This window comes from Carya illinoinensis, chromosome 5, assembly GCF_018687715.1.
Source record: "Carya illinoinensis cultivar Pawnee chromosome 5, C.illinoinensisPawnee_v1, whole genome shotgun sequence".
In the NCBI taxonomy this organism is placed as follows: Eukaryota; Viridiplantae; Streptophyta; class Magnoliopsida; order Fagales; family Juglandaceae; genus Carya; species Carya illinoinensis.
This window is the reverse complement of record NC_056756.1, coordinates 3,866,668-3,889,449: the sequence shown is the minus strand read 5'-3', so window position 1 is coordinate 3,889,449 and position 22,782 is coordinate 3,866,668. Positions and strand designations below refer to the sequence as shown.

Genomic DNA, 22,782 nt, shown 5'->3' with positions numbered 1-22,782 from the left:
TAAAAGTAAAACAACGGAGCAGTGGACCAGATCTTTCGGTATACTGCCGAGTCCCGAGCACTTCTTTTCTTTCTCTCTTTCTTTTTTTGTTATTATTATTATTATTTTTTTTTTTTTGTCAAATGTCGGAAAGCTCTCTAAGGCCAAAGGGCCCACCGAGTAAATTCTCGTTTCTTACGTCACATCTTTAAAAGTTTACCCATACAAGACTGATTAAATAGCTGATTTTTTAATTAAGGGTGTATTATTATTAATAATGCGATCCTATTATTTTATAAAAATATTTTAAAAAAAAGAAAAATACAATATTTCTATGATCCGATCAAAATTCTATTTATCATTCTCAATTTTTTTTAATGTGACGTTAAATAATTGATATGTAAATAAAATATAATAAATAATTATTATAAAGATGATAATAAGAAAAAAAGATATTGTATAGCATTACCCAATTTTATTCTTTCATTCTCAAAACGTCATTAAAACTTAGAAGTAAAACGACGAATCACTGGAGCAGAGTTTTTGACATTCTTTCTTCCTTCTTTTAATTGTTAAAAATAAAAATAAAAAATATTTATGTATAGTTATTTTGTATATTTCCTTATACATTCTATTAATTTAATAATTTTTTTTGTCAATCACATCAATCGAGTAAAAAAAGAATACGTAAAAATGACTATATGTAGTAGAATTCAATTTTTATAAATATAAGAAAAAGAAAAATATAAGTTTTTCTATGATTCTATCAAAATTCTAATTTTTCTTAATATAGAATTAAATGATTGATTTGTAAATAAAATATAACAAATAATCATCATAAAATAATAAAAAAAATAGTGAATAGCATTACCCTTTCATTCTCAATACGTCAATAGAAATCCTTTGATTTTGAAACTTGGTAGCGGCAACAGTTGATGTCAAAAGATAAGACGTAAAATTTAAGATAAGAAATATTTATTTAATAAAAATATTATATCTAAATAGTGAAATAGAAACAGAAAAAAAAAAAATATATATATATATATATATATATAAATGTAGATGTCATATAAGCGTAAATGTAAATGGAAAAGGCATTCTACATCCAACTCTTGGGAGTCAATATGTAAACCAAAAATTGTTGGAAGATTCCATGGGAATTAGGAGAATATTCGATGTCAATAGAGCTTGACAGAGACAACGGTGATGTAGAGTATCTATTGCATAAGCAACGAGACAGCAGCTACCCTAACTACCATTTCAGCGCCTCCCTTTACGTACCGTATCAGCCATTAACACAACTCCAACTCCTATTAGTTGTTCATGGCTACCTCTCATTACCAGCATAACTTCAGCTCACAGACTCACGGCATGAATTTTCATGTGCAAGAGGACATAACATGCATATACAAAATCAATAGAAAATGACAGGAAAAGCATCCGAATTTGTACAGCAACAGCAACCGGATTCTTAACGATTTATACTGTACAATAATACAGTGAAAGTCCCACAATGAACGAAACGAAAATATCCAAAACATAGGTCAACAACACAACAAAATAATACATGATGTCCGGGATTAGACTGGAAGCAAAATTGGTTTATCTTCCCCGGCCACTCAGGTCAGCACATGAAGGCCATTTTGTGCAAGTCCTGAAGACGAATTCTTTGTCCGGTTATCAGCATCAGACTTTACAGATTAAATTTTCTACAGATAGATTGGAATGGTTGTGGAAGAGTTAACATGCTATTCATAGTTTAGAATAAAACACTAATTCAAATGGAGAAAATGCGAATGTACATCACTTCTTCAAAAGCTTCTGAGAGAAAATCTTCTTAGAATACGGGCTGTTGCGTGAAATTGCTTTGTGGGACTCGATTTCTTCAACCAGTAAATTGTGTGCAGGACCCTGATAAGAAAAAACCAGTACATTATTGAAGACGAGATAACCTAATTAGTAATATGCACTAAGACGTCTAGAAGCACCATTTTTCTTCCGGAATACATGCATGAAACAGAAAACTAGGACTAATTAATGAATAAATACTGAACAGCTCTAATTCATTTAATAAAACAATTAGATGGCATGGCATTATCAAACAATCTCTTGTCCCTTTTTGTCCCATGACAACCTATTCACGTCTCTTGTAAAAATTCAACATAGAGTTATTTACCTAATTTTTTTTTCTAAAAAAAAAAAATTCAAATTTGATTCTCATACCTCAGAAACTCGAAGAGCTGTTTGAACAACGTAGTTGGCATGTGGATGTTGAAGCAGCTGTTCGAAGCGTGAAACAGAGAGTAATTCATAAATGATTCTTGATCGGATTTCATCATTGAATACATCAAGACATTTCTCGACCACATGGCTGCTGAACTTCTGTGTTGAGAGGTTCACATAGTTCCCTTCAAATTGAGAGCTCAACTTTGAAGTGGCAGAAGGGATTCTTAACTCCAAGATAAACTGAACGACATAATTTCTGAAAAAAGAAAAGAAGAAAACCAAAATGGTACTCAGGAGGAAGGCTAGACAAAACAAAAGCATTGAAACTTTTCAAAAGTTTGGACAACATGTTCCACGGATTCACTCTACGGAACCGAATGATAAAAATTATTGTCATAAGAAAGTAATAAAGAACATTAAACACAACAAATTTTCATAAACATTCACAGCTACACGATCCCGTATATGCATGTCCACAAAAAGAGGTTCAAAACTTCAAAGAACATAAATGAACATTACGGTGATAAGTAAATGTTTTTCAAATGCATTTCCACTATGATAGGCCATTTTATTACAATGCAACAAGAAGACAATGATGATCACAATTAACATAAAAATAGAGTTTGGATTGGAGGCTTATAAAAATGCAGCTAATATACATTTTCAGTAATTATATGAAAGATGTGTCTTTATCATTAGCTTGGCAGGAGGCATGGGCTACATGCAAAAAAGTCCTAGTCTGAAACCCAAACTGATCCTTCTAGTATGCATGTCTACCAACTTCCCAGCTCAAAGATAGCTTGACCACCCAATATTTAACTTTAGATTCATCAAATTATCATGAATTATACATGGTTTGTCATGGGACATGTTTTCTGTACTAAGAAGAACTCAAAAAAGAAGTTTTTGATTTATTGACACGTTTTCTGTACTAAGAATAACTCAAAAAGAAGTTTTTGATTTATTGACACTTGAACAAAGCAAGTTTCTTAATGTCCTTTAGCTAAAAATATAATCAGTAATTACTAATAGAGTCGCATTTTTCATGTTGATTACCCATATGCATCTTGAGCAAGCAGAAGTCCATTGGCAGATATTTCTGCAACCAAGTTTTCTTGAAGCTCCCCTTTTGAATGACTGATGCATCGTTGTAAAACACAGCATCCATGTTGATGAGTTCCAAGGTCAACACAATACTTTGCAGCAGCAACAAATATAAACTGCCAAATATAGATATAAAGGGAAGTGTAAACTATATATGAAGAGAAAGTTCGCATGATGATACGCAGAAATTGCATACAAAATTATGGCTCTTAACACTCAAATTTTCCTTTTGGCCACAAGGTGAGGGAAAGGGAGAATGTGATTATAAACACTCGTAACCAAATCTGATTCGCATCTATAAGAACGTTTTTTCAGTCACAGAACAATTAAGACCTTCTGATCCATGCGTTCATAGTAAATTAGCACACCAACTTAATCACAATAGATTCCTCAATCTTGGAGCAAGTATTACAAGCATTTACAATTTCTAATGGCACCCACAACAAAAATCATTGGGAGACTGGTGAACTATCATCGACTCTTTCCTGGAAGTTGCATTTTATCTGTGGTAGAAGGGCCAATTCCACCAATCTTTACATTGATAAAGCTCTTTATCATCTTATGTGTATAAACAAAATTATGGCTCTTAACATTCTAATTTTCCTTTTGGCCACAAGGTGAGGGAAAGGGAGAGAATGTGATTCTAAACACTAGTAACCAAATCTGATTCGCATCTATAAGAACTTTTTTTCAGTCACAGAACAATTAAGACCTTCTGATCCATGTGTTCGTAGTAAATTAGCACACCAACTTAATCAGAATAGATTCCTCAATCTTGGAGCAAGCATTTACAATTTCTAATGGCACCCACAACAAAAATCATTGGGAGACTGGTGAACTATCATCGACTCTTTCCTGGAAGTTGCATTTTATCTGTGGTAGAAGGGCCAATTCCACCAATCTTTACATTGATAAAGCTCTTAATCATCTTATGTTTATACTCCCATGCCCACAATCAGATGTCAGTCTGGTGATTCGGTGAACAGAGGGAATGCCCTAACTATATCTAAAAGAAGCTTCTAGAGATATTCTATATAAAAAAAAAAAAAATCATCATGCAAGGATCATGTTGCTTTAAACTAGGTGTATATGGCCCCAAAAGGCAATACACCAACATATATCATATGGTTGATTACTATATCCCATTGATAGCTATAGTAGCTAAACTTTTCTTGTCTGTTTTCAACCAAAAAGAAAGAAGCACCAAATCCAACTCCTGGAAGAAACTTGTATTGAACAAGGGCATCATTGTTTTCTTGCTACATCTTGTCAACATTCCTTCTATAATCGTTGAATAAGACTTCCTGGTCACAAGGGCATTCAACATTTAACGAGAATTTGGATGAACCCATAATCCTATATCAGATGTTCCCTCTAGGACCTCTCTGGTTTCAATGGCTAAATTTAAGTCTCCTATTTCCCCTATTGTTGCCAAGTACTCGAAATATGTACAAGGTGGCATGTAGAAACAGCTAACAGGCCACTGATTTCGTATTTTTAAAATACAATATCTTTGTTCATACACACACACACACACACACATATCACTTCTGGTTCGATGTGTTCATATAATCTCAGCTCTGCTTAGTACACAGAACCATGACTGGCTTTATTTTGCAAAGCATGATTTCCATTTTTGAGTGCAATATGTCATAGAGGATGAAGGCAAGATCCAACAAAATCATGAAAACGTAACTCAGATTCTTCTAGGTATTGCAACCTTTACATGAACACCCATACCATGCAATTTACACAGTAATCAGTAAGATTTATGACCAAAAAAATGACCTCAATAGCAGTAAATGACAATCTATCCTCAAACAACATGAGGCCTGATTATACATATGAGTACATAAGATGACAATGCAGAGGACCATCATAAACCAGATGAGTACCTATATTCTCATTTGGAATATTTTGCCACACTTGCCAAAATCTCATGATTTAAACATTGCATAAGTAAATGTACTGCAAGTAGAGGAGTAGCTAGTCAACTGCCTTTGATTAAACATTTGTTTTCTCATCAATAACTAACCGTGACATGGATTGTTTTCCGTTCTAGAAATTAATTTTGCATAAGATGAAAACACAACTTCATTCTGCATTCACATATGCAAGGTAAAATAAAAAGTGCATTCTTCCATGTGGTTCTAATTTAAAAGAACAGTTATCATCACAAAACAGTCACAAGAAAATTGTAAATAACTGCCATATGTATTTTTTAACAAATTTGATATTACAAAATTGGAGCTTTAGACCTTATAGAGAGAGAGTATATCAGACTTTAAGGGATGCGCGATTGTCAGTTTAAAGATGTGCATTAAGATAAGTGATAAAAAAACCAATCCAATAGTTTACTAACAAATTTATTACAGTTGTGGACAGATCAGGCCTACTAAAGCATATTCTAAATTCATGTCAACCATGGTCACATTATGCATGTCTTTAGAATAAGACCGAGCAAACCCTGGCAATTTAAAAAGATTAATCGCTTCACCTTGTTATGCTCAATGCTAAGGCATTGCAAGCAACGCTGGACCACATGATTTCCGTTGAGGTCTTTGACAAGAGCAAGAAACCCTGGTTCAAGGGCTGATATCACCAGTGAGATCTCATGCCTGGCTTTGAGAGTCTCAATAACTTTCTGTACCACACGAGTTCTGATAGAAAAAAGTGTTAAAATAGATATAAGAAAAGGTCATAGATATTAGAAAAGGTCATATAAAGATACATTATGCTTATGACTTACCCATGGGGGTCTAAAGAGATTCTGACAAGCTGCCCTGGTTCTTCAGTTACCTTGAGCAGGATCTGCTTTCTCTGTTCCTCATTACACACATCCAAAAACTTCTGCATAAGGTAATTCCCAAATGGATTCATCATAAGTTCAGCAACATGGTCGATGATCTCATTAAATACAATTTGCACTTCTTTAGGAGTACTCCCATCAAATATCCTTTGCAAAAATCGACAACCATGCTGATCCTTTGCTAGCAAATAGATGAAGCCTTGAGCGTCAGCCAAGGAGTTATAACTAGGAGGTAGAGAGAATGGGCAACATATCCTAGTACTCCGAGCATTATCACAAACTCCAGCGCTTTGATGCCGACCATCTAGATGGGACCTTACTACATGCTTGCTCGCACCAATTTCATGCAAGGCTCCCCTACTCTGACCCCTTGAACGATCAAATCCGTTGCTGCCTGCATGATTTAAAGCCTCACCTTGAAAAATGAAGCTCTCCTCGCCAGTAACAGACTCAAGACCAGCTTGTGGGATGCTCAGGTTTGGAGAAATCATTGTCCTCCCACTACATAGTGGCAGGCCAAAGGGTAGCATGTTTTCAACACTCGGATGAGGAGGCCTCGGGTTAGTCAATGCAGGAGAATTGGCTGGAGTCAATATACCTTTTTCTTCATTTAAATTCATCCCATCTTGTCTTGCATATAGTAGAGACTCAACCATTGGCAGTCCACTTAAAGAAGTGGTGAGATTCGATACCGGACTCCCTCTCAGGTAATACTTTCCTGTCTGCTCCTTTGTTTTCTGCCTCGGATATTTCATCGAGCTATTGCAGTAATTGAACTGAGGTAAAACATTATCGGGCGGTCTGGGGGACAATCTTGACCCCATTGAATAAGCCCTGTCATATTCTTGCTGCAATCCGGACAATGTCGAGCGCCTCTGACCATCAGAACTTGTAGAACTTAATGGAACAGGGGATTGAAGGCCCAAATATTTAAAAAATCCTCTCCCAACATTGCTATTGTCCCCATATTCATCGGTGTTAATTTGGTTACTCCCACTGAAAGAACAATCACGATAGAGACTCCTATCCCGGTCTATCAAGAAATCTCTCGAATTTAAAAAATGATCTTTTCCGTTGCCAATATACACTTCACTAAAATTTCTACACAGACTCAGTTCATCAATCAAATTCTCGTCGGTCTTCGTCCTAACAGATGAATCGGGGATTTTGTAATCCAAGCATAATCCATCTGAGTAGTGGAAAGGCGTATGGGTTTTAGGCTCTTCTAATGGAGGTGGGGTAGGTGATCCATTGTCAGAGAAAGAATTCCCGCCAGAGCATAAGGTTGAGGAAGAGCCATCTGAATGCAAAGACAGCCCACTAACAGGAGATGATGCACATGTATGCTTATAATGCCATGAAGGGTCATCATAACACATACCATACATGCCCTGAGTTTTCTGACTTACCAAAGGCCCATGACCAAGGCCGACACGATGAGTATCGTTGCGTTGTTGATGCAGATGATGATTATGATGGATATTGCGTGATGTTGCATAAGGGATCTCGTCCAACAACGTTTCGAGCTCTTCATCATTCTTCATGTTTCCTCCAATCTTAACTCTTTCAAACATCAAACAAGCAAACAAACAACAAGAAGCGACAACAACAAAAACAGAAACACACGCAATAGAGAACGAGACCACAAACCAATCAAACCCTTCAATCCCAGGAATTGGAAAACCCACACCAGACAGTGATTCACAAACGCTAAATACCAAATACCCAGAAGAGATTACCAATTTCTATCATCTGGGTTTTGCTCAGAAATCGAAATGAATGTGGTTTTTGTTTGTGATGTTGTGAGAAACATTTCGATCGCATTTCATTCCGATAAAAATCATCTCATTTGGGTCCTGGGTTTTCTTTGAGAGGAGTTGGTGAAGCATGCAAAGATTGAAGGATTTTACATACGGTTTACTGAGGTACCGTAGATACACACACATACACCCCCCAGCCGGTACGGTCTCTCACGCCATTAAAGCTGAAGAGCAAGAGACGCTACAAGGCCCCAATAGAAATATATATATATACACACGATGTTTATATATAAAATATTTTAACGCACAGATAGCAAAGCGACACAAACACACGCATCGGCACACAGACACTATACTGTGTGAGTCTCAACACTATTTTAAAAGCATTTTACTTTCATACTTTTTGCCACAATTTTTAATCTGAAAATTATGACCCCTGACTGACACTCCTTTACGATGCGTGTAGAGCACGCTCGATAGCTAGTGTGGGACCCAGACAGTTCATCCTCGCATTGAACATCTGTCACTCCGAGCTGCATTGCTTGACTCGATGTCTCGCAGATGTGGTATTTCTTTGGGGGCGGCGCGTGGAGAAAGAGTTTATAGCTAAAATAAACTATTTTGAATATTAATTATTAATATTTATTTAATAATTAATGAGAATTAAATTCGGAAGATTTTGTTTTTATTTGCTTTGATTTTACTGTTATTCGTATCCATCTCTCAACAACCCATCCCAATTTCTCTCCTCTAATAACGGATTTCGAATATATCTCAATAACTTTTTGAATTTCTTTATGACGAAATTACCAGACCCTTGACCTCCTCTTCCTTTTACCTGCTTGCAAGCTCCTCGGTAAGTTTAGTATTTTTTTTTTTTTTAATCTTTATCTTTATCATTGGAGTATCAAATATCAATGCCGTTTTATAGAGATATAAAAATTGTGAGGAAGGATATTTATAATTTTAAGATGTATACATCTTATATTTTATTTTTTTTTTTAAATAGATAAATGTATGAAATTTATATAATAAAATTAATTTTTTAATAGTAGATTCTACTTTTTTTTTAAATTAAGTACACGGAGTTTACATACCCTAAAACTGTATCTAGCATTACTTCAAAAATATTAGATTTCCTACCAATATGTTTTTCTCGAGAAATATTTTAACTGTAAATAATTTTTTATAAATAAGCTCACAAATTAACCTAACTTCATATGATACATTAAATTGTAAAGTTATTTTTATTATAAAGTAGATGACATATCACAGAAAATCATATCAATTTATAAATTTATTTTTATAAAATTCATTTATTACGGTAGCGCTTCACTTTTTGAACAAAATGATACTAAGGCTCAGTTTGAATACCAAAATATCTCATTTTATCATTATAATTTTTAAAAATTTTCACATAAAATATAATAAATAATTCAATTTTTTTTAAATAATAAAACAATAATAATATTAAAAAAATATTATATTCAACTTTTAATTTTTATCTAAAACTATATCGTCTTATCTCACTATCGAAACTCCACTTAAATACAAAAGTATGATGTCTCTACCCACTACACGCATATATGTATATACATGTATATATAGTAAAAAGTTTTAATTATGAATTGTAAAAATAAAAAATGCATAGCCATTAAAGAAAACATCTTGTTTTGAGAGTAGACCACCAATGCTTTCTAACAGCATAACTTACGTATTAAGTTTTGACAAACCTAAACAAAGAATTAGTTGTCTTTTTAAATATAATAATTAAAGATACTTTTAACAGTATAAATTAATATATTAATAATAAAACTATTCCTACGAATTGTCCATTTTCCATGCACTCTTGACCATTTCTTGCTTTTCCCCCTTTTTAGTTATCTTTCTCAAAGCTCCATCTTTTACACCAATATATCAATTTGTAAATATTGAGATTAGATATAAAAAAATATATATGTATATAATAATAAAATAATTTATAAATAATAATAAAATTATTTTAGTTAATATATTTTATGAGATTTTAAGAAATAAGAGAAAAAAAAAACTGAATAAAAATAATAAAGTTTAAATATTATTAGAATATTGTTAGAATATAATTTTTTAATATTATTTTTAATTTAAAATTTCAAAAAGTTGAGTTATTTTTTATATTTTGTTTTGAAGTTTTAAAAAAATTTAATAATTAAATAATGATTAGATAAAAAAATTTAAAATTTAAATAATATTTAGATATATCTAAACCAACCGCAGGATAAATGCTTTTTGGAATCACATACAAAGTCACGGTATTTATGACTAATTTTGCTATAATTCCCATATCTGATTTCGACGGTCACGGCCTTTTCAATATCAATTTGCACTTCCTGTAAATAATAATAAATAAATAAAAGACCAAAAAAAAAGTGGTAAAAAAGAGCAGCGACGTGGCCACGAGAGTCACTGCCAAGTTGCCAACCTAGATGCATGCAAGGTGGCTGCTCGTTGATCCGCATTTGCTTGGTCCCCAAGATAGGGATATGTTGGGCATTTTAAGCCGTTCCGAGGGGCAAGTAACGTCAACAAAAGTTGAAAAGAAGGATCCTATTCAAGCTGTCAGGCATAACAAGCGAATCGACGAAGTTGCGAACAAAATTACGTACACGCACGCATTTACAATAACCATACAAAATAGGGGATTGTAGGCTTAACTTAGCCGGAAAGCGAGAAACCTATGGGGCCCAAGGTTGATTCGCATAATGGGTCCATGTCTGCATATCTGCTTGCTTTCAAATGAATGTCTGACGCGTGTACATCCTTGTACCTTATGAATCGAAAAACTCGAAACTAACTGCAACATTCTCGTTTGACTCGCTCGCCGAAACCCCCTTTTTTTTTTAATATAATAAAAAAATTAACCGTTATTATAATTTAATTTATAAGATAAAATTTTAAATTTTAGATTTTATAAATTAAATGATGTAATAAAAATAAAATGAATCTTAAAATAATAATAAAAATCCCACCGCCCATTTCGTGAGATTAGGAGCACAAGAGTCGGCATTCCTCATATACATTTGACTTGTTAGTAGAGAGATACATATTATTCTCTGAAAGGGTTAGTAGATAACCTTTGAGGATCGAGTCTTTACCTTTTAAAGATTAACAAATATTTATTTGCTCTTAAAAAAGTCCATATGCTGAAATGAGGAAAGAGAGAGAGAAGCAAGAAATGTAACAGAGCATGGTGCAGAGGGTAAAGTTGGGAAAGAGGAAAGGCTAAAAAGTTGGAAAAAGAACTAAGATCAGACGTGGAACGTCCTTTTTTGGGGCCAGACGCCATGATATTTGTAGCACAAACGGCTTGTCGAAAAGGACAGATTTGGAATGAGGCTACTCTGTTTAGCTGCAGAGCACCATGTAAAAGCAACGAGGAATTTATTCTTAAAATGGCTTGGTCGTAAAGCACCCTTCACTTCCCCCATGATCTATATTTTAAGTTTTAACTCCGTTGCTGCCTTATTTCTCATGGCTGTAATATTCTACAAAATTATTCAGAAATATACTTTAAAGACTTGCCTACCCTTTCTGCCCACTCTTAACGGTGGATAATTTTAAAAAAAATAATAATATTTTTTTGGCAGTATTGCCTAGCCTCACATAATTCATTAAAAAAAAATAGATATAAGTCCGAGTCTTATATGAAAATAATTATTTTTGAATAAAGTAATGTCTAGTGTATGCACATTTTAAAAGAAAACATTTCAGATACAAAAATATCTCACACAAAAACTCTCACACATTGATGATGTGCCACGTGTCCCATATATATATATATTTTCCTCCCCTCTCTTGTGCCCTCCCCTGCCCTCTCCCCATGCCTCCTTCCAGCACTGGCCATGGTGGTCGAAGACTACATCATGGTGGGTAGAAGACACTAGTGTTCCAAGCAGCACTATTGGTGTGAAATGCTGGTAAGGAGGTTGCGGCATAATTTCAGGTGAAGGGGCTTGAAACTAGATTTTGAAGGAGGAGAGGGGTTGCACTGAACCATGAGGGGCTGGGCCTAGTCGAGGGAAATGGTCGCTGGTGGTGGCCTTCGACAAGTTGTGACGATGTTGGGTGCCACTTAGGGGTGGGGAGCGCACAAGGAAGAGGGGTTGGGGGCTGCTGAGGGGAGGGAGTGCACAGGAGAAAGATGAGAGAGAGGGAAAGTGGGGGAAATAGGGGTTTGAGAAAATGAACGTGTGACACATTGATATTGTACCATATCAGTATGTGGAATTATTTTATAAAATTTTTTTGTGTCTCTAACAGCTCCTTATTTTAAAACTGTATATTACAATACGAAAAAATATATTTAAATCTTTTTATTTACATTCCGCTCGTTGTTTAGACCCGTAATAAGCTGTACACTGGGCCTTTGAAAAATCAATAAGGCCTATATCCTCTCTTATTTATTATGGAATGCGAATCTCTATGGCCCACGATAGCAGAGATTAGCCCAATAGAAACTTGTAAAGCCCAATAAAGCTTGCTGCTATTACTTTTTTCCAAGGGATCTGAGAAACATGGCAACGGAGGAGAAGAGCAAAGGAAGTGAGAGATGGACGGGAGCCATAACCAATCTGACGGAGATGGCTTCGAATCTGGAGTCACTTCAGAAATTACTCCTCAAGAAAGCCGTCTTTGTCGACGAAGAGACCTTTGCCAAAGCGTCTCTCAGCTCCGAACAAGCCCGTACCATCAAGGTTGGTCACCCTTTGTTTGGACTTTGATTTTGCGATCCAATTCATCCCTTCCTATATTATGCTGTTTTTCTTTCCTTTTTGAATGAAATTGCGTGATTCTGTTTGATTTGAGCTGTATTTGCGGAAGAAAGGCGAATCCATGTTCATGTTGATAGTAATTATTGACTTCGTTGGTTTTACGAACTGTTTTTGTTTCGTTCTTTCTTTCTCAAGTTGTTTCCCATGGATTTCATGGATATGAGCCCCAGGTTTTGATTGATGTACGGGTTATGGATGATGCAGATGAATTGAGTAGTTATAGATTGTTTGATAATACTTGGTCCATGACGCGTCAGATTTCACAATCGAGATTCGACTAGATACGCATGTATTTGGTTTAATCAAGTCCACGCACTAAAATTTGTATGGTCGTTGTTAATTCGCTACATTCATACACTCACTATATTCATTTTTTTTTTTTTTTTAATGTAAGGAAGAAGATATTTGATTGGTAAGCCCAAGTACACCGAAAGTATACATGTGAATAGACCATTTTTTTTTTATAAGAGTGAATAGACCAATTTAGGAACTAGAAACTGTTACAAGGAAATCATGGAAGCTAAGACTATTTAAATCTAAAGCAATGGCCCACATAAGTAAAGTCTTCTAGAAAAAACTCATAAACTCTTTCAAGGAGCATTCATGATCCTCAAAATGTCTATCGTTTATTTCACTCCAAATGCACCAAAGAATACATATGAGAAGCCATCTTCCACACTGCTGTAATCTGTGGTGTCCCTGTGATCCCTCTCCAACTTGCTGGTAGTCAACTACCCTTCCCGGCATTATCCATGCTAATCCCATTCTACTGAAAAAGTAATTCCATATGGCCCGAGCAAACTCACAATGTAAGAGTAAATGGTCCATTGTTTCACCACTATTTCTACACATACAGCACCACTCAGTGATTATAAGTCCACTTCTTCTTAGGTTATTAATGGTCATAATCTTCCCTAAGACTGCTGTCCTAACAAAGAACGCAGCCTTGGTAGGTGCTTTACTCCTTCATATGTTCTTCCAAGGAAAATTATGCCTAGGTTAAATTGTAAGTATGTCATAGAAAGAGCATACTGAAAATTTCCCTTTCCTAGAAGGTCTCCATTCCATCTTATCCTCTACTGTGGCAGCAGGAGTAATGTTATATGGCAAGTTGAAGAATTCCACTATAACACTTAATTCCCAATCATGAATCATGTGCCTCCCTAGTGAGGCTAATGTTCCACTCCTATGAACCATGAGTAATTGCTCGCAAGTCTGCTACCATAGCATCTTTTTCCCGTACAATTCTGAAAATAGTGGGATAACATCCTTAAGAGCCGTATCTCCCACCCACGCATCATGCCAAAAACTGATTCTACTACCATCCCCCAAACACAACCTAGTGTTACTAGAAAAAGACCAACCTTTCCGGATATACTTCCATAACCCCACACCATATGCTCCCATACCCTCATTAGAAAACCAACCCCCCCTTGCACTCCCATACTTCTTATCAATCACCCCTTTCCATAAGGCTTCCCTCTCAAAATTATATCACCACAATCATTTCCCAAGTATAGCCTTATTAAAGGCCCTCAGTATATTCATACACTCAAACCAATTCATTTATACGCCATTAGGTTTATAAGATTATCCAATCACTTTTGTTGACGTATCAAAACTTAAATAAAACCAGCCCAAATGATCTGTCACTTCATTGATGGCGACAACAACCGAAGAAAATGCATGGGAAATATAGCGAATGCATGAATTTATTAAAAAAAACTTTTTGGTTGGATGTAGTTCAGTTTTGGTTCTGGGATGATCTGGATTGGTATTTGAGTGAATCTTTGGCTTATTTTGGTGGGACTGACCCCAGTTGCTCTCTCAATGACCATTTTTCTCAAAATCCCTCTTTTCCTCTCAAGATCACCCTCTTGACCTCTAAATCTTGGAGTTGAAAGAGACCCTTGAACCTGAATGTCTTCATGTATCAACTAGTGTGTTACCACCTAATGATTCAAAATGGTTAGAAGGATCTAATGGCCCCAACAACTCTCAACAATAGGATTTACAAGCAATTTTTGTTGGATCTTCCTTATATTGTTCCTCTTTCCAGGTGAACTCGATTTTTTTGCTGAATAACTAAAATAAGATTGTTTTTAAATCATTGTTAAGTGGTCTTCAATTTACTGGGTTCATAATATTTTGTTGCATGTTATTATTACTATGCATTGGTAGCATACACATGTTTGTCTTCCACAAATAGCTGCAAGAACTACTTATGCAGTTTCATGAAACTTACATTTCGCACTTTCAGGAATCTTACATATTGCAGTCTACACTGTATGTCTAGGTTCTTGAACAAAGGGTAGAGACTTTGGAAAGAGAACTTGATGCGGCCATTACGGCTGCTGCTCATGCTCGTTCTGAGAAACGTCAGGCTGAAGCAGCTCAGAAAGTTGCTGAATTACATGCTCAAGAGGTTACAAAAGAGCTTGAGAACACCACCAGTATGTTGTATCCACGTCATCCCATTCTCCTTATAATACAAGAACAATAAACTGGGAATTACTTACCTGCCCCCTCCCTCCACCTCATGCGCATGCATTTAAAAAGGCTCTCTTCAAACTGTGAACCATTTTTTCTTATATTAACATCCAAGTTCCTTGATAAAAGATTAAGGCATGCTGATATACAAACTGTTTTGTAGTAATCGCATTCAATAATTTTCACATCCTAATCCTGAGATAACTGGCTGGGTTATAACATGATAGTCCCTCAACTGTTGCTCCATACATGGAGGAAAATGATTAGTGCTCTTTTGTTTTCGAATCTGTCAATTGATTAAGGATGAATGAAGTAAGTACAGCCTGGAGTAGCAAGCTACTTCATCTAAGTTTACAATGAGCCAAATAGCAATTAATGGATGACAAAGGATGGCACAGAGTGAGCATCTCCTTCCCCCTCCCTGCCCTGCCCAAATGAGTTCCCTCTCGATATCCTCTGTAAATCCAGGCCTGGGTAGCCTTTCTTCCCTGAAATTCACAGAGACAAAAATACTGTGTCCGTGCTGCCCCTGCTCAGTTAACCAAAGTTTACCAAACCCTTTGAGCTAAAACACTTTGGCAATGTATCAGAAATTGATAGTCTCCAAATGGTTGGTTGGAAATTTTCTAATTATGTTTCAAATACAATTGATTAGGTTAAAAAATGTAAATGCTTCAATCGATAGAAACATGTATATATGGTTTTAAAGTTGGGGGTGCAAATTGATACCATTGAAATTTCAAAATGTGTTTAAATTAGGGTCCATTTCTGGAGTTTATCAGTGCAATTACCCCCAAAATAAAATTTCACGTAGCACATTATTGTTGGCTGCAGAGGTATTTGAGCTACACATGGACGAGTTGCGTGCAAGGCAGGATGAAATCTCAAAGCGTGATAAGGACATTAAACTTTTGGAAGCTATCATTCAAACACTTGGTGGAAAAGATTCACATTCTACAAACGGGTAAATCGTGCTCTTCCGAGCATAGTTTGTATTACCCATGTTCTATGTAAATTCACAGGAACGTTGAACATCTGTACTCTTTTAGATACTAACTACTTTGTTTTCACACGGATTATTAATGAGCAATTACTTGATATATATGAGTTGAATCGACTGTTGTTGATGAAAGGAAGACTAAAGTGAATTCATTGAAAGTGCTTATTTCTTGCTTATGTTAATAGTCTTTTGGGCTGTACTTGTTTTGGCATAAAACATCTTCTACCGGAAAATCTTTTCTATTAGCTGCAAAAAGTCCGACCAGGGAAAATCCTGTGTAAACACGGATGAGATTACAAGATGGAAGCACTTGAGCTCCTTGTAATGGAGTTTTTTTTTTTTAGGTTTCACTCTAGTTTTGTAGCTTTTATCTCTCTCTCTCTCTCTCTTTGAAATACAAAAAAGTTCTTTCTCCCTCACGTCTTCGCTCCTCTTCTGCAGATAACATTGTCTTGCTTGTTTTATTGGAAAAGGGTGCTTCTCTTGCTTATAGCTTGCTTTTACTTTAGAGGACCCAATCAGAAGCATGGATTCTTCATAACTCAACTTGTGCTTTACAAGAACAGTAATGAATCAAATCTTTCGTCTGCCTAATTAACACGGATTCTTATCATTTTAACTACATTTTTCTTTCTTTCTACAACTTCTTTTTCTTAGTTTAGAATATGTACTCTCAGTGGTTCTAATAGAAGTTTTTGTTTGAAAAAATAAAAATCTCCATCTTGATGCCTCGGATCAATCTGTGTGTGTAGACTTAGACAGAGAATATCAACAATCAACAGTACCCCAATGATTTCTTTCAAAAATTCCAACTGTCTAAAGTCGACCCCGACAAGAATATAGAAGTAAGCTTTGACAATCATGGGTGGTAGGAAGGACAACAAACAAAAAAACAAGGAAATCAAAGGAAAGTGATTGTTGCGTATATATTCCGGTGCATTTGTGGTTATCAATCAAATTGGGAACCGTCCGTGCATCTCTTGGCCAGAATTGGAGGGTCCCGCTTCATGATCAGTGTCTATCTCTATCCTCTAGCTAGGCTAGCCTGAACCCATTTTCCCATCCATCGTCAAAAGCAGGTTTGAATCACCGTTTGATGCATGGGCCAAATTTGGGGGAAGAAGTTGAAAATAAGGTCCATTTTCTTGGTCTACGTTCTCTATTCCTCCCGCGTGATATATGCTATTAATAATTTGTCTTGACAAGAAATAATAGCTTCTATATGCCATTCAAGTTTTATCCGTTTGGACCTGTGTATCTCGGTGCAAATTAGACTTTCTCTTTTGCTTTTTTTTTTTTTTAAATATTTTTTTAAACATCATTAAATATTAAAAAAATACCAATACACTAATAATAGTTCGGTTAACCATTAAGTAAAAAAATATTTGAAAATAAAATAAAATATATAAACAGTCAAATTGAAAAAGTAAACTTAAAGAGCATAGTATCATTTTCCTTCATGATTAATATTTGATCATGCCTAATCAATATTTATGGTGTTTATTAGTGTTATTTGTAAAGAAAAGAATTAAGTATTGTCCTAATTCTCATAATTAGGACTTTAAAGGAGCTTATTAATTCAAAAGCATGCATATTATTAATTCATTCTAATTGTATATTAAGACGACTCAAGTAGTTATATATAAATATATATATATATATATATATATATATATATATGTTTTTACTTTTCAACAAAGTGGTTGGAAATTATCAAAAAAAGATGTATGTTTTCATTTTTATCATCCATTTATAATTAGTTAATTTGGGTAAGTAGAATGCAGATCGATGCAAGAGATTTTTTATTCAGCTCCAGTAATATATATCTTAAAAAATCAATGGAATAACGTCAAGATCATCAGTGTCTCATCATGAAGAACTAGTGGGGCAAAATGTAGACGTTGCAAAAGGCACATATATACAATTAATATATATATATATATATATATATATATATATATGATATTTCACATCGGGACTTTGAATTTTATGCTCCAATTGTCCCTTCATGAGCACGAAGGCCATTAAGGCCACCATCAAAAGTTGGTCGATTGATATTGATCAAAAGCAAGTAGGATTCGTTTCTCGAACGTCATTGACTACTGACTGATCAGCAAGTCAAACAAAACGTCGATAATTGGAGGGGTACTCGGCCAGCTACATCGTGCATGTCTGAAACCGATGGATCAAAGGCTTTCAGAATCAACCACACATGCTCGTTATGTTTGACCTAGTAATTAATGGAAAAATGAATTCTATAACTACTATAATAGAACAATGGTAGTAGTACTCCTTGTAATTGTATTACTTATATATAAACAAAACTCATTATAAATTACGATCGATCATTTATCATAAGTGCTCATAATTAATACGATCGATCGAATATCATTGTCATGTAATTAGTTTGTGAAACTAGAATCTGTGAGGAAGACTATTCTGAATGAAATATATCACCGAATTCCTTTAAGTACTATTCCATCTGCAAAAAGAAGAGAAAAATGTCAAGATTAAAAATTAAAATAGAAAAACTAATGTGGTTTGACGTGACATGAGCGTATCAAATCTACTTAATTTACAATAAAAATAGTTGTATATATACATAAAGTCACGTCAATTTATGAATTTATTTTCGTAGCAATAGCTAAAATGTTTCTATGGTATTAATTCAAAGTCAAATAATAATGTGGAAAAGTTTGGTAGTAATTTTATTATTATATGCAGTCCTTTGTAATGCAATAAGCTTTAATTTTCTTTTTGGGTGCCGTACTAGGCAATATATATTGAAAGCTATCAACTTAATCAAAACGGTATTATCTATGACGTGTTGTATGGAATTGCTGCTTATCTATTACCTGTACGTATCATGTGCTCGGCACGCGGAAACTTCTGTCCAGAAGACCTAACGAGAATTAGCAGATTAATTTCAGACATCATGCCTGCAGGTGGATCATGATCATCCACAAGAATCAGAATTTATGACAAAGATTATGCGTAAACCCAACCTGTTCATATCAGACGTGAAAGTGTACTGCATATATATAAGATCATCATCATCACTAACAAAACTATATATGATCGATCTTTATACATAAAATATATATGCAGATCATAACATCTCCTGATCTTGTGTCAATAACAATTAAATAAGTTTACTTATTATAAGTTGCGTACACGCATGATGCATATATGGTACTGCATGTAGGCATTTTAGAGGGGCTTCCTGATCTTGCTGGCCTGTGTCAATCCTCGTGATCAAGATTCATCAGCTCTCTTAATGTGACCATGTCAAATGACTCAGAGAAGGATTGCCTACGAGTTGATAGCTCTTGAGATACACGCTCCATGGTCGGCCGAATATCTGGATTTGCATTAATGCATGAGAATGCCAGTTTAGCAATTCTGATCACTTCATCAGCCATTTCGGCCTGAGGAGTTGCTATACGCTTGTCCAAAATATCCTTCAGTAGCATACTGTGGGGATTGATTGGCGAAAAAGACGATATTGTTGGTGATGAAGAAGATGACATTGAACAAGTACTACTTGAAAGAGAGCACATCAGCTCTCCAGGATGATGTCCTACAATTATTTCCAGTGTCACCACCCCAAAGCTATACACGTCACATTTCTCAGTTACCTTCATCGTGTAAGCAAGCTCTACAAAATTTAAAAAGGAAAGGAAAAATTAGATTTTTGAAATTTGATGGATCTCATGAGTACTGAGATGATCCATTATCATAAGAAAATGAATTACCTGGAGCAATGTATCCATATGTTCCAGCAAGTCCTGTCCAGTTACATGAATCAAGCTTCACAACTCTTGCAGTGCCAAAGTCAGATACATGAGCTTCATAGTTTGTATCCAGCAATAGATTGTTGCACGAGATGTCTCGATGAATTATCGGCGGCCTGCAATCATGATGCATGTAGCAGAGAGCATTAGCTAACCCTTTAACGATGTTGATTCTTTTGATCCAATCTAATTCCTTTGATTTTCCCACATTGCTAAGGATTTTAGCCACGCTTCCTCTCTCCAGGTATTCATATATCAAAAACGATTGCTGAGAATGTGAACAGAAACCATGAAGCTTCACGATGTTTCTATGGCGTATCTTTGTCAGTGTCCGAATCTCACTTTCATAACTCTTGCGCTCTTCCAACATTGCACGCTGCAGTATCTTCACGGCTACAACCTGGCCCGATGACATTTCTGCTTTATAAACGCTTCCGGTTGCTCCTACTCCGATGCAGTACTTGGTGTTGAAACCTTCAGTCGCTTCCTTAATGTCTTGAAACACTAATTTCCCATCATAGCTCCAGATTGAAAATACATTTTCTTGATGTGAATCCCTTAGTTTGTTGCCTAATTTCTTTTTCCTTTCTTTTCTCAGTATATAAATCATACCAGTTATGGTGGTAAAAAAGAATACAGCAACAGGTATAGGGATGATAAACAAAAGGGCTATATGACCATCCCCATCTTTCGCATCTTTCACAGGAGGATGACAGCTCATCAATCCAGTATGGTTCCCGCACAAGCCTTTATTATGTCTAAATGCTTCGCTCCTCGCATCTGCAAAGGCTTTGTTGTTCGGAATCGGACCCTCCAAGTCGTTGTAGGATAAATCAACCAACCTCATGCTCTGCAAATTATCGAAGGAAGATGGGATGGAACCACTAAGATCATTGTGGGAAAGATTCAGAATTTCCAGTTTGACCAGGTTCCCAAGTTGCCATGGAATTTCCCCGGTTAGTGAGTTCCCGCTAAGATCTAATAGAACTTGCAGGAACAACAAATTACCGATTTCGATGGGGATGCCTTCACTAAAATGGTTGCTTCTCAAGTTTAAGTACAGCATTTTCGAGCAGTCACCAAGCTGTCTAGGTATTGGACCACTTAGGTTGTTTGCTGCCAGATCAAGATACGTCAAATCTGGTAGATCAGTTCCGATTTCTGGAGGAATTGTGCCAGAAAGATTGTTGTTGCTCAAAGTCAAGTTGAACAATGATTTTAGCTTCCCCAATTCATAAGGAATTTTTCCCACAAGATTATTTGAAGAAAGGTCAATCACATGCAAAAGAGTAGATTCTCCAAGCTCCGGGGGGATCTCTCCAGTAATTCGATTATTGGAGATTTTTAAGCTCGTCAGAAGTTGGCACTTTCCCCAGTTTGAAGAAATCTCGCCAAGAAAATTGTTGTAGCTCAAGTCAACGTAATCAAGTTTTGGGTATATACCGAAGTCTTGAGATATATTCCCAATGAGGTTGTTCCTGTCAAGCCGGAGTCTGGTTAGGCTTGTGCAGTTTTTCAATCCTTTAGGAACAGTACCTACAAAACGATTGTTGCTTGCACAAAAATCTTCAAGTATGCTACCATGACATATATTTTCCGGTAAAAATCCAGAAATGCTGTTGTTCGACAAGAAGAATAATGTCAAGTTGGTGAGATTATTGATCTCACCAGGTAATGGACCAGATAACTGGTTTCCATAGAGAGACAAGACCTTCAAGCCAATCAAATCACCCAAAGACGCTGGAATTGAACCAGTCAGGTTGTTCAAATACAAGCGAAACTCAGCGAGAGATTTTAACTTGCCAAGTTCGGGTGGGATGGAGCCAGATAGATGGTTGCTTCCAAGGTTTAGGACTGAAAGATTGGTCAAGTATCCAATATTGGAAGGAATGGAACCTTGAAGAAGGTTATTTGAGAAGATTAATACATTGAGGTTTATCAACTTTCCTACTTCCGGAGGAATAATCCCAGAGAATTTATTGGAACCCAGATTTAGAACGGAGAGTTGGGAAAGGTTGCTGATACGAGAAGGGATTTCTCCAGAAAGCAAGTTATAGTGGAGATCAAGACTGTTTAGGTTAGGAAAGGATGTGAAGTTGAAGTAACGAAGTGTACCTATCAAACCGATGCTTGTTAGGTTTATGCGGGTGACACTTCCCACATCGTTGCAACCGATCCCTATCCAACTCATGCATGGGCTTGAAGTTGAGGTTGCGTTGCTACGAGAAAGAGTCCATGAGGATAGATGAGATTGAGTTTGGTTTAGGAGGGTTGCTTTCCATTTGAGCAGTGCTTCTGCTTCTGCTCTTCCTTGTGCTGTTGAAGAGGCTGAAGCAGGAGCAACATGGGAAGAATAAGAAAAGAAGGTGATGATCGTGATCAGAGAAAGAGGGAAGAGCGCCTTGGGCAGCATGATCTTGGTTTCCCACGAGATCGGGACGAGGACCTAAGATTCCTATAGAGAAAACAGGTAAGATTAATGGGCCTTAAGGCAGCTTTTGCTTGCTTGCTTGGTTTTAAAAAAAAATATGCAAGATTTTTCTGATTTAGGGTTGGAGTGTGGCATTATAAATAGATGATATTCTTGACGTGATGTTGACAGGTTCTGTATAATATGCAGTTAAGTCCTTTCCTTTCGTGATAGCTGGTCAAGAAGACCTGGAGAGCAGCGGCAGCGGCCTCAGCTCGGCACTCTTTTGTTTTATCTTTTAATTCTTTGAGTCCATGGCAGTCCTAGTGGGCATGGTGATTTCAAAGATATATGCAAGATATTTCGTCATTTGACCAAGTATAGCACCAAGCAAGCTCC

General features: G+C 35.9%; 3 protein-coding genes across 4 annotated transcripts; 1 reads left to right on the top strand and 2 right to left on the bottom strand.

The window, feature by feature from the left end:
* Nucleotides 1-1,424: 1,424 nt before the first annotated feature.
* Nucleotides 1,425-8,159, bottom strand: LOC122309700. Of its 2 annotated transcripts, none has more exons than XM_043123277.1 (6): nt 6,059-8,159; nt 5,807-5,969; nt 3,262-3,425; nt 2,203-2,461; nt 1,782-1,890; nt 1,425-1,688 (listed from the first exon to the last, which is right to left on the bottom strand). In XM_043123277.1, exons 1-5 carry the CDS (start codon nt 7,690-7,692, stop codon nt 1,783-1,785), a joined length of 2,328 nt encoding a protein of 775 aa, XP_042979211.1. In that variant the 5' UTR covers nt 7,693-8,159; the 3' UTR covers nt 1,425-1,688; nt 1,782. The 2 variants fall into 2 exon arrangements, with proteins under 2 accessions (XP_042979211.1, XP_042979210.1); XM_043123276.1 differs by having other exon boundaries at nt 1,787-1,890.
* Nucleotides 8,160-12,404: 4,245 nt separating this feature from the next.
* On the top strand, nt 12,405-16,337 carry LOC122309699. Its single transcript, XM_043123275.1, has 3 exons — nt 12,405-12,611; nt 14,986-15,142; nt 16,014-16,337. The coding sequence occupies exons 1-3, from the start codon at nt 12,432-12,434 to the stop codon at nt 16,145-16,147; spliced, it is 471 nt and encodes a 156-aa protein (XP_042979209.1). The 5' UTR covers nt 12,405-12,431; the 3' UTR covers nt 16,148-16,337.
* A 2,902-nt stretch (nt 16,338-19,239) lies between these two features.
* On the bottom strand, nt 19,240-22,673 carry LOC122309698 (MDIS1-interacting receptor like kinase 2-like). Its single transcript, XM_043123274.1, has 2 exons — nt 19,935-22,673; nt 19,240-19,837 (listed from the first exon to the last, which is right to left on the bottom strand). Exons 1-2 carry the CDS (start codon nt 22,384-22,386, stop codon nt 19,422-19,424), a joined length of 2,868 nt encoding a protein of 955 aa, XP_042979208.1. The 5' UTR covers nt 22,387-22,673; the 3' UTR covers nt 19,240-19,421.
* Nucleotides 22,674-22,782: the final 109 nt, after the last annotated feature.

What these genes read in the sequence shown, in the direction of transcription:
- LOC122309700 (XM_043123276.1), bottom strand. Translation starts at nt 7,692, where the DNA reads ATGTTTGAAAGAGTTAAGATTGGAGGAAACATGAAGAATGATGAAGAG. An exon ending in TTAGCATTGAGCATAACAAG is followed by an intron (nt 3,426 to 5,806) that starts GTGAAGCGATTA and finishes TATATTTGGCAG; the next exon opens with TTTATATTTGTTGCTGCTGC. An exon ending in CTTGCTCAAGATGCATATGG is followed by an intron (nt 2,462 to 3,261) that starts GTAATCAACATG and finishes TTCTTTTTTCAG; the next exon opens with AAATTATGTCGTTCAGTTTA.
- LOC122309699 (XM_043123275.1), top strand. Translation starts at nt 12,432, where the DNA reads ATGGCAACGGAGGAGAAGAGCAAAGGAAGTGAGAGATGGACGGGAGCC. An exon ending in AACAAGCCCGTACCATCAAG is followed by an intron (nt 12,612 to 14,985) that starts GTTGGTCACCCT and finishes CTGTATGTCTAG; the next exon opens with GTTCTTGAACAAAGGGTAGA. An exon ending in AGAGCTTGAGAACACCACCA is followed by an intron (nt 15,143 to 16,013) that starts GTATGTTGTATC and finishes TGTTGGCTGCAG; the next exon opens with AGGTATTTGAGCTACACATG.
- LOC122309698 (XM_043123274.1), bottom strand. Translation starts at nt 22,386, where the DNA reads ATGCTGCCCAAGGCGCTCTTCCCTCTTTCTCTGATCACGATCATCACC. An exon ending in ATATGGATACATTGCTCCAG is followed by an intron (nt 19,838 to 19,934) that starts GTAATTCATTTT and finishes TAAATTTTGTAG; the next exon opens with AGCTTGCTTACACGATGAAG.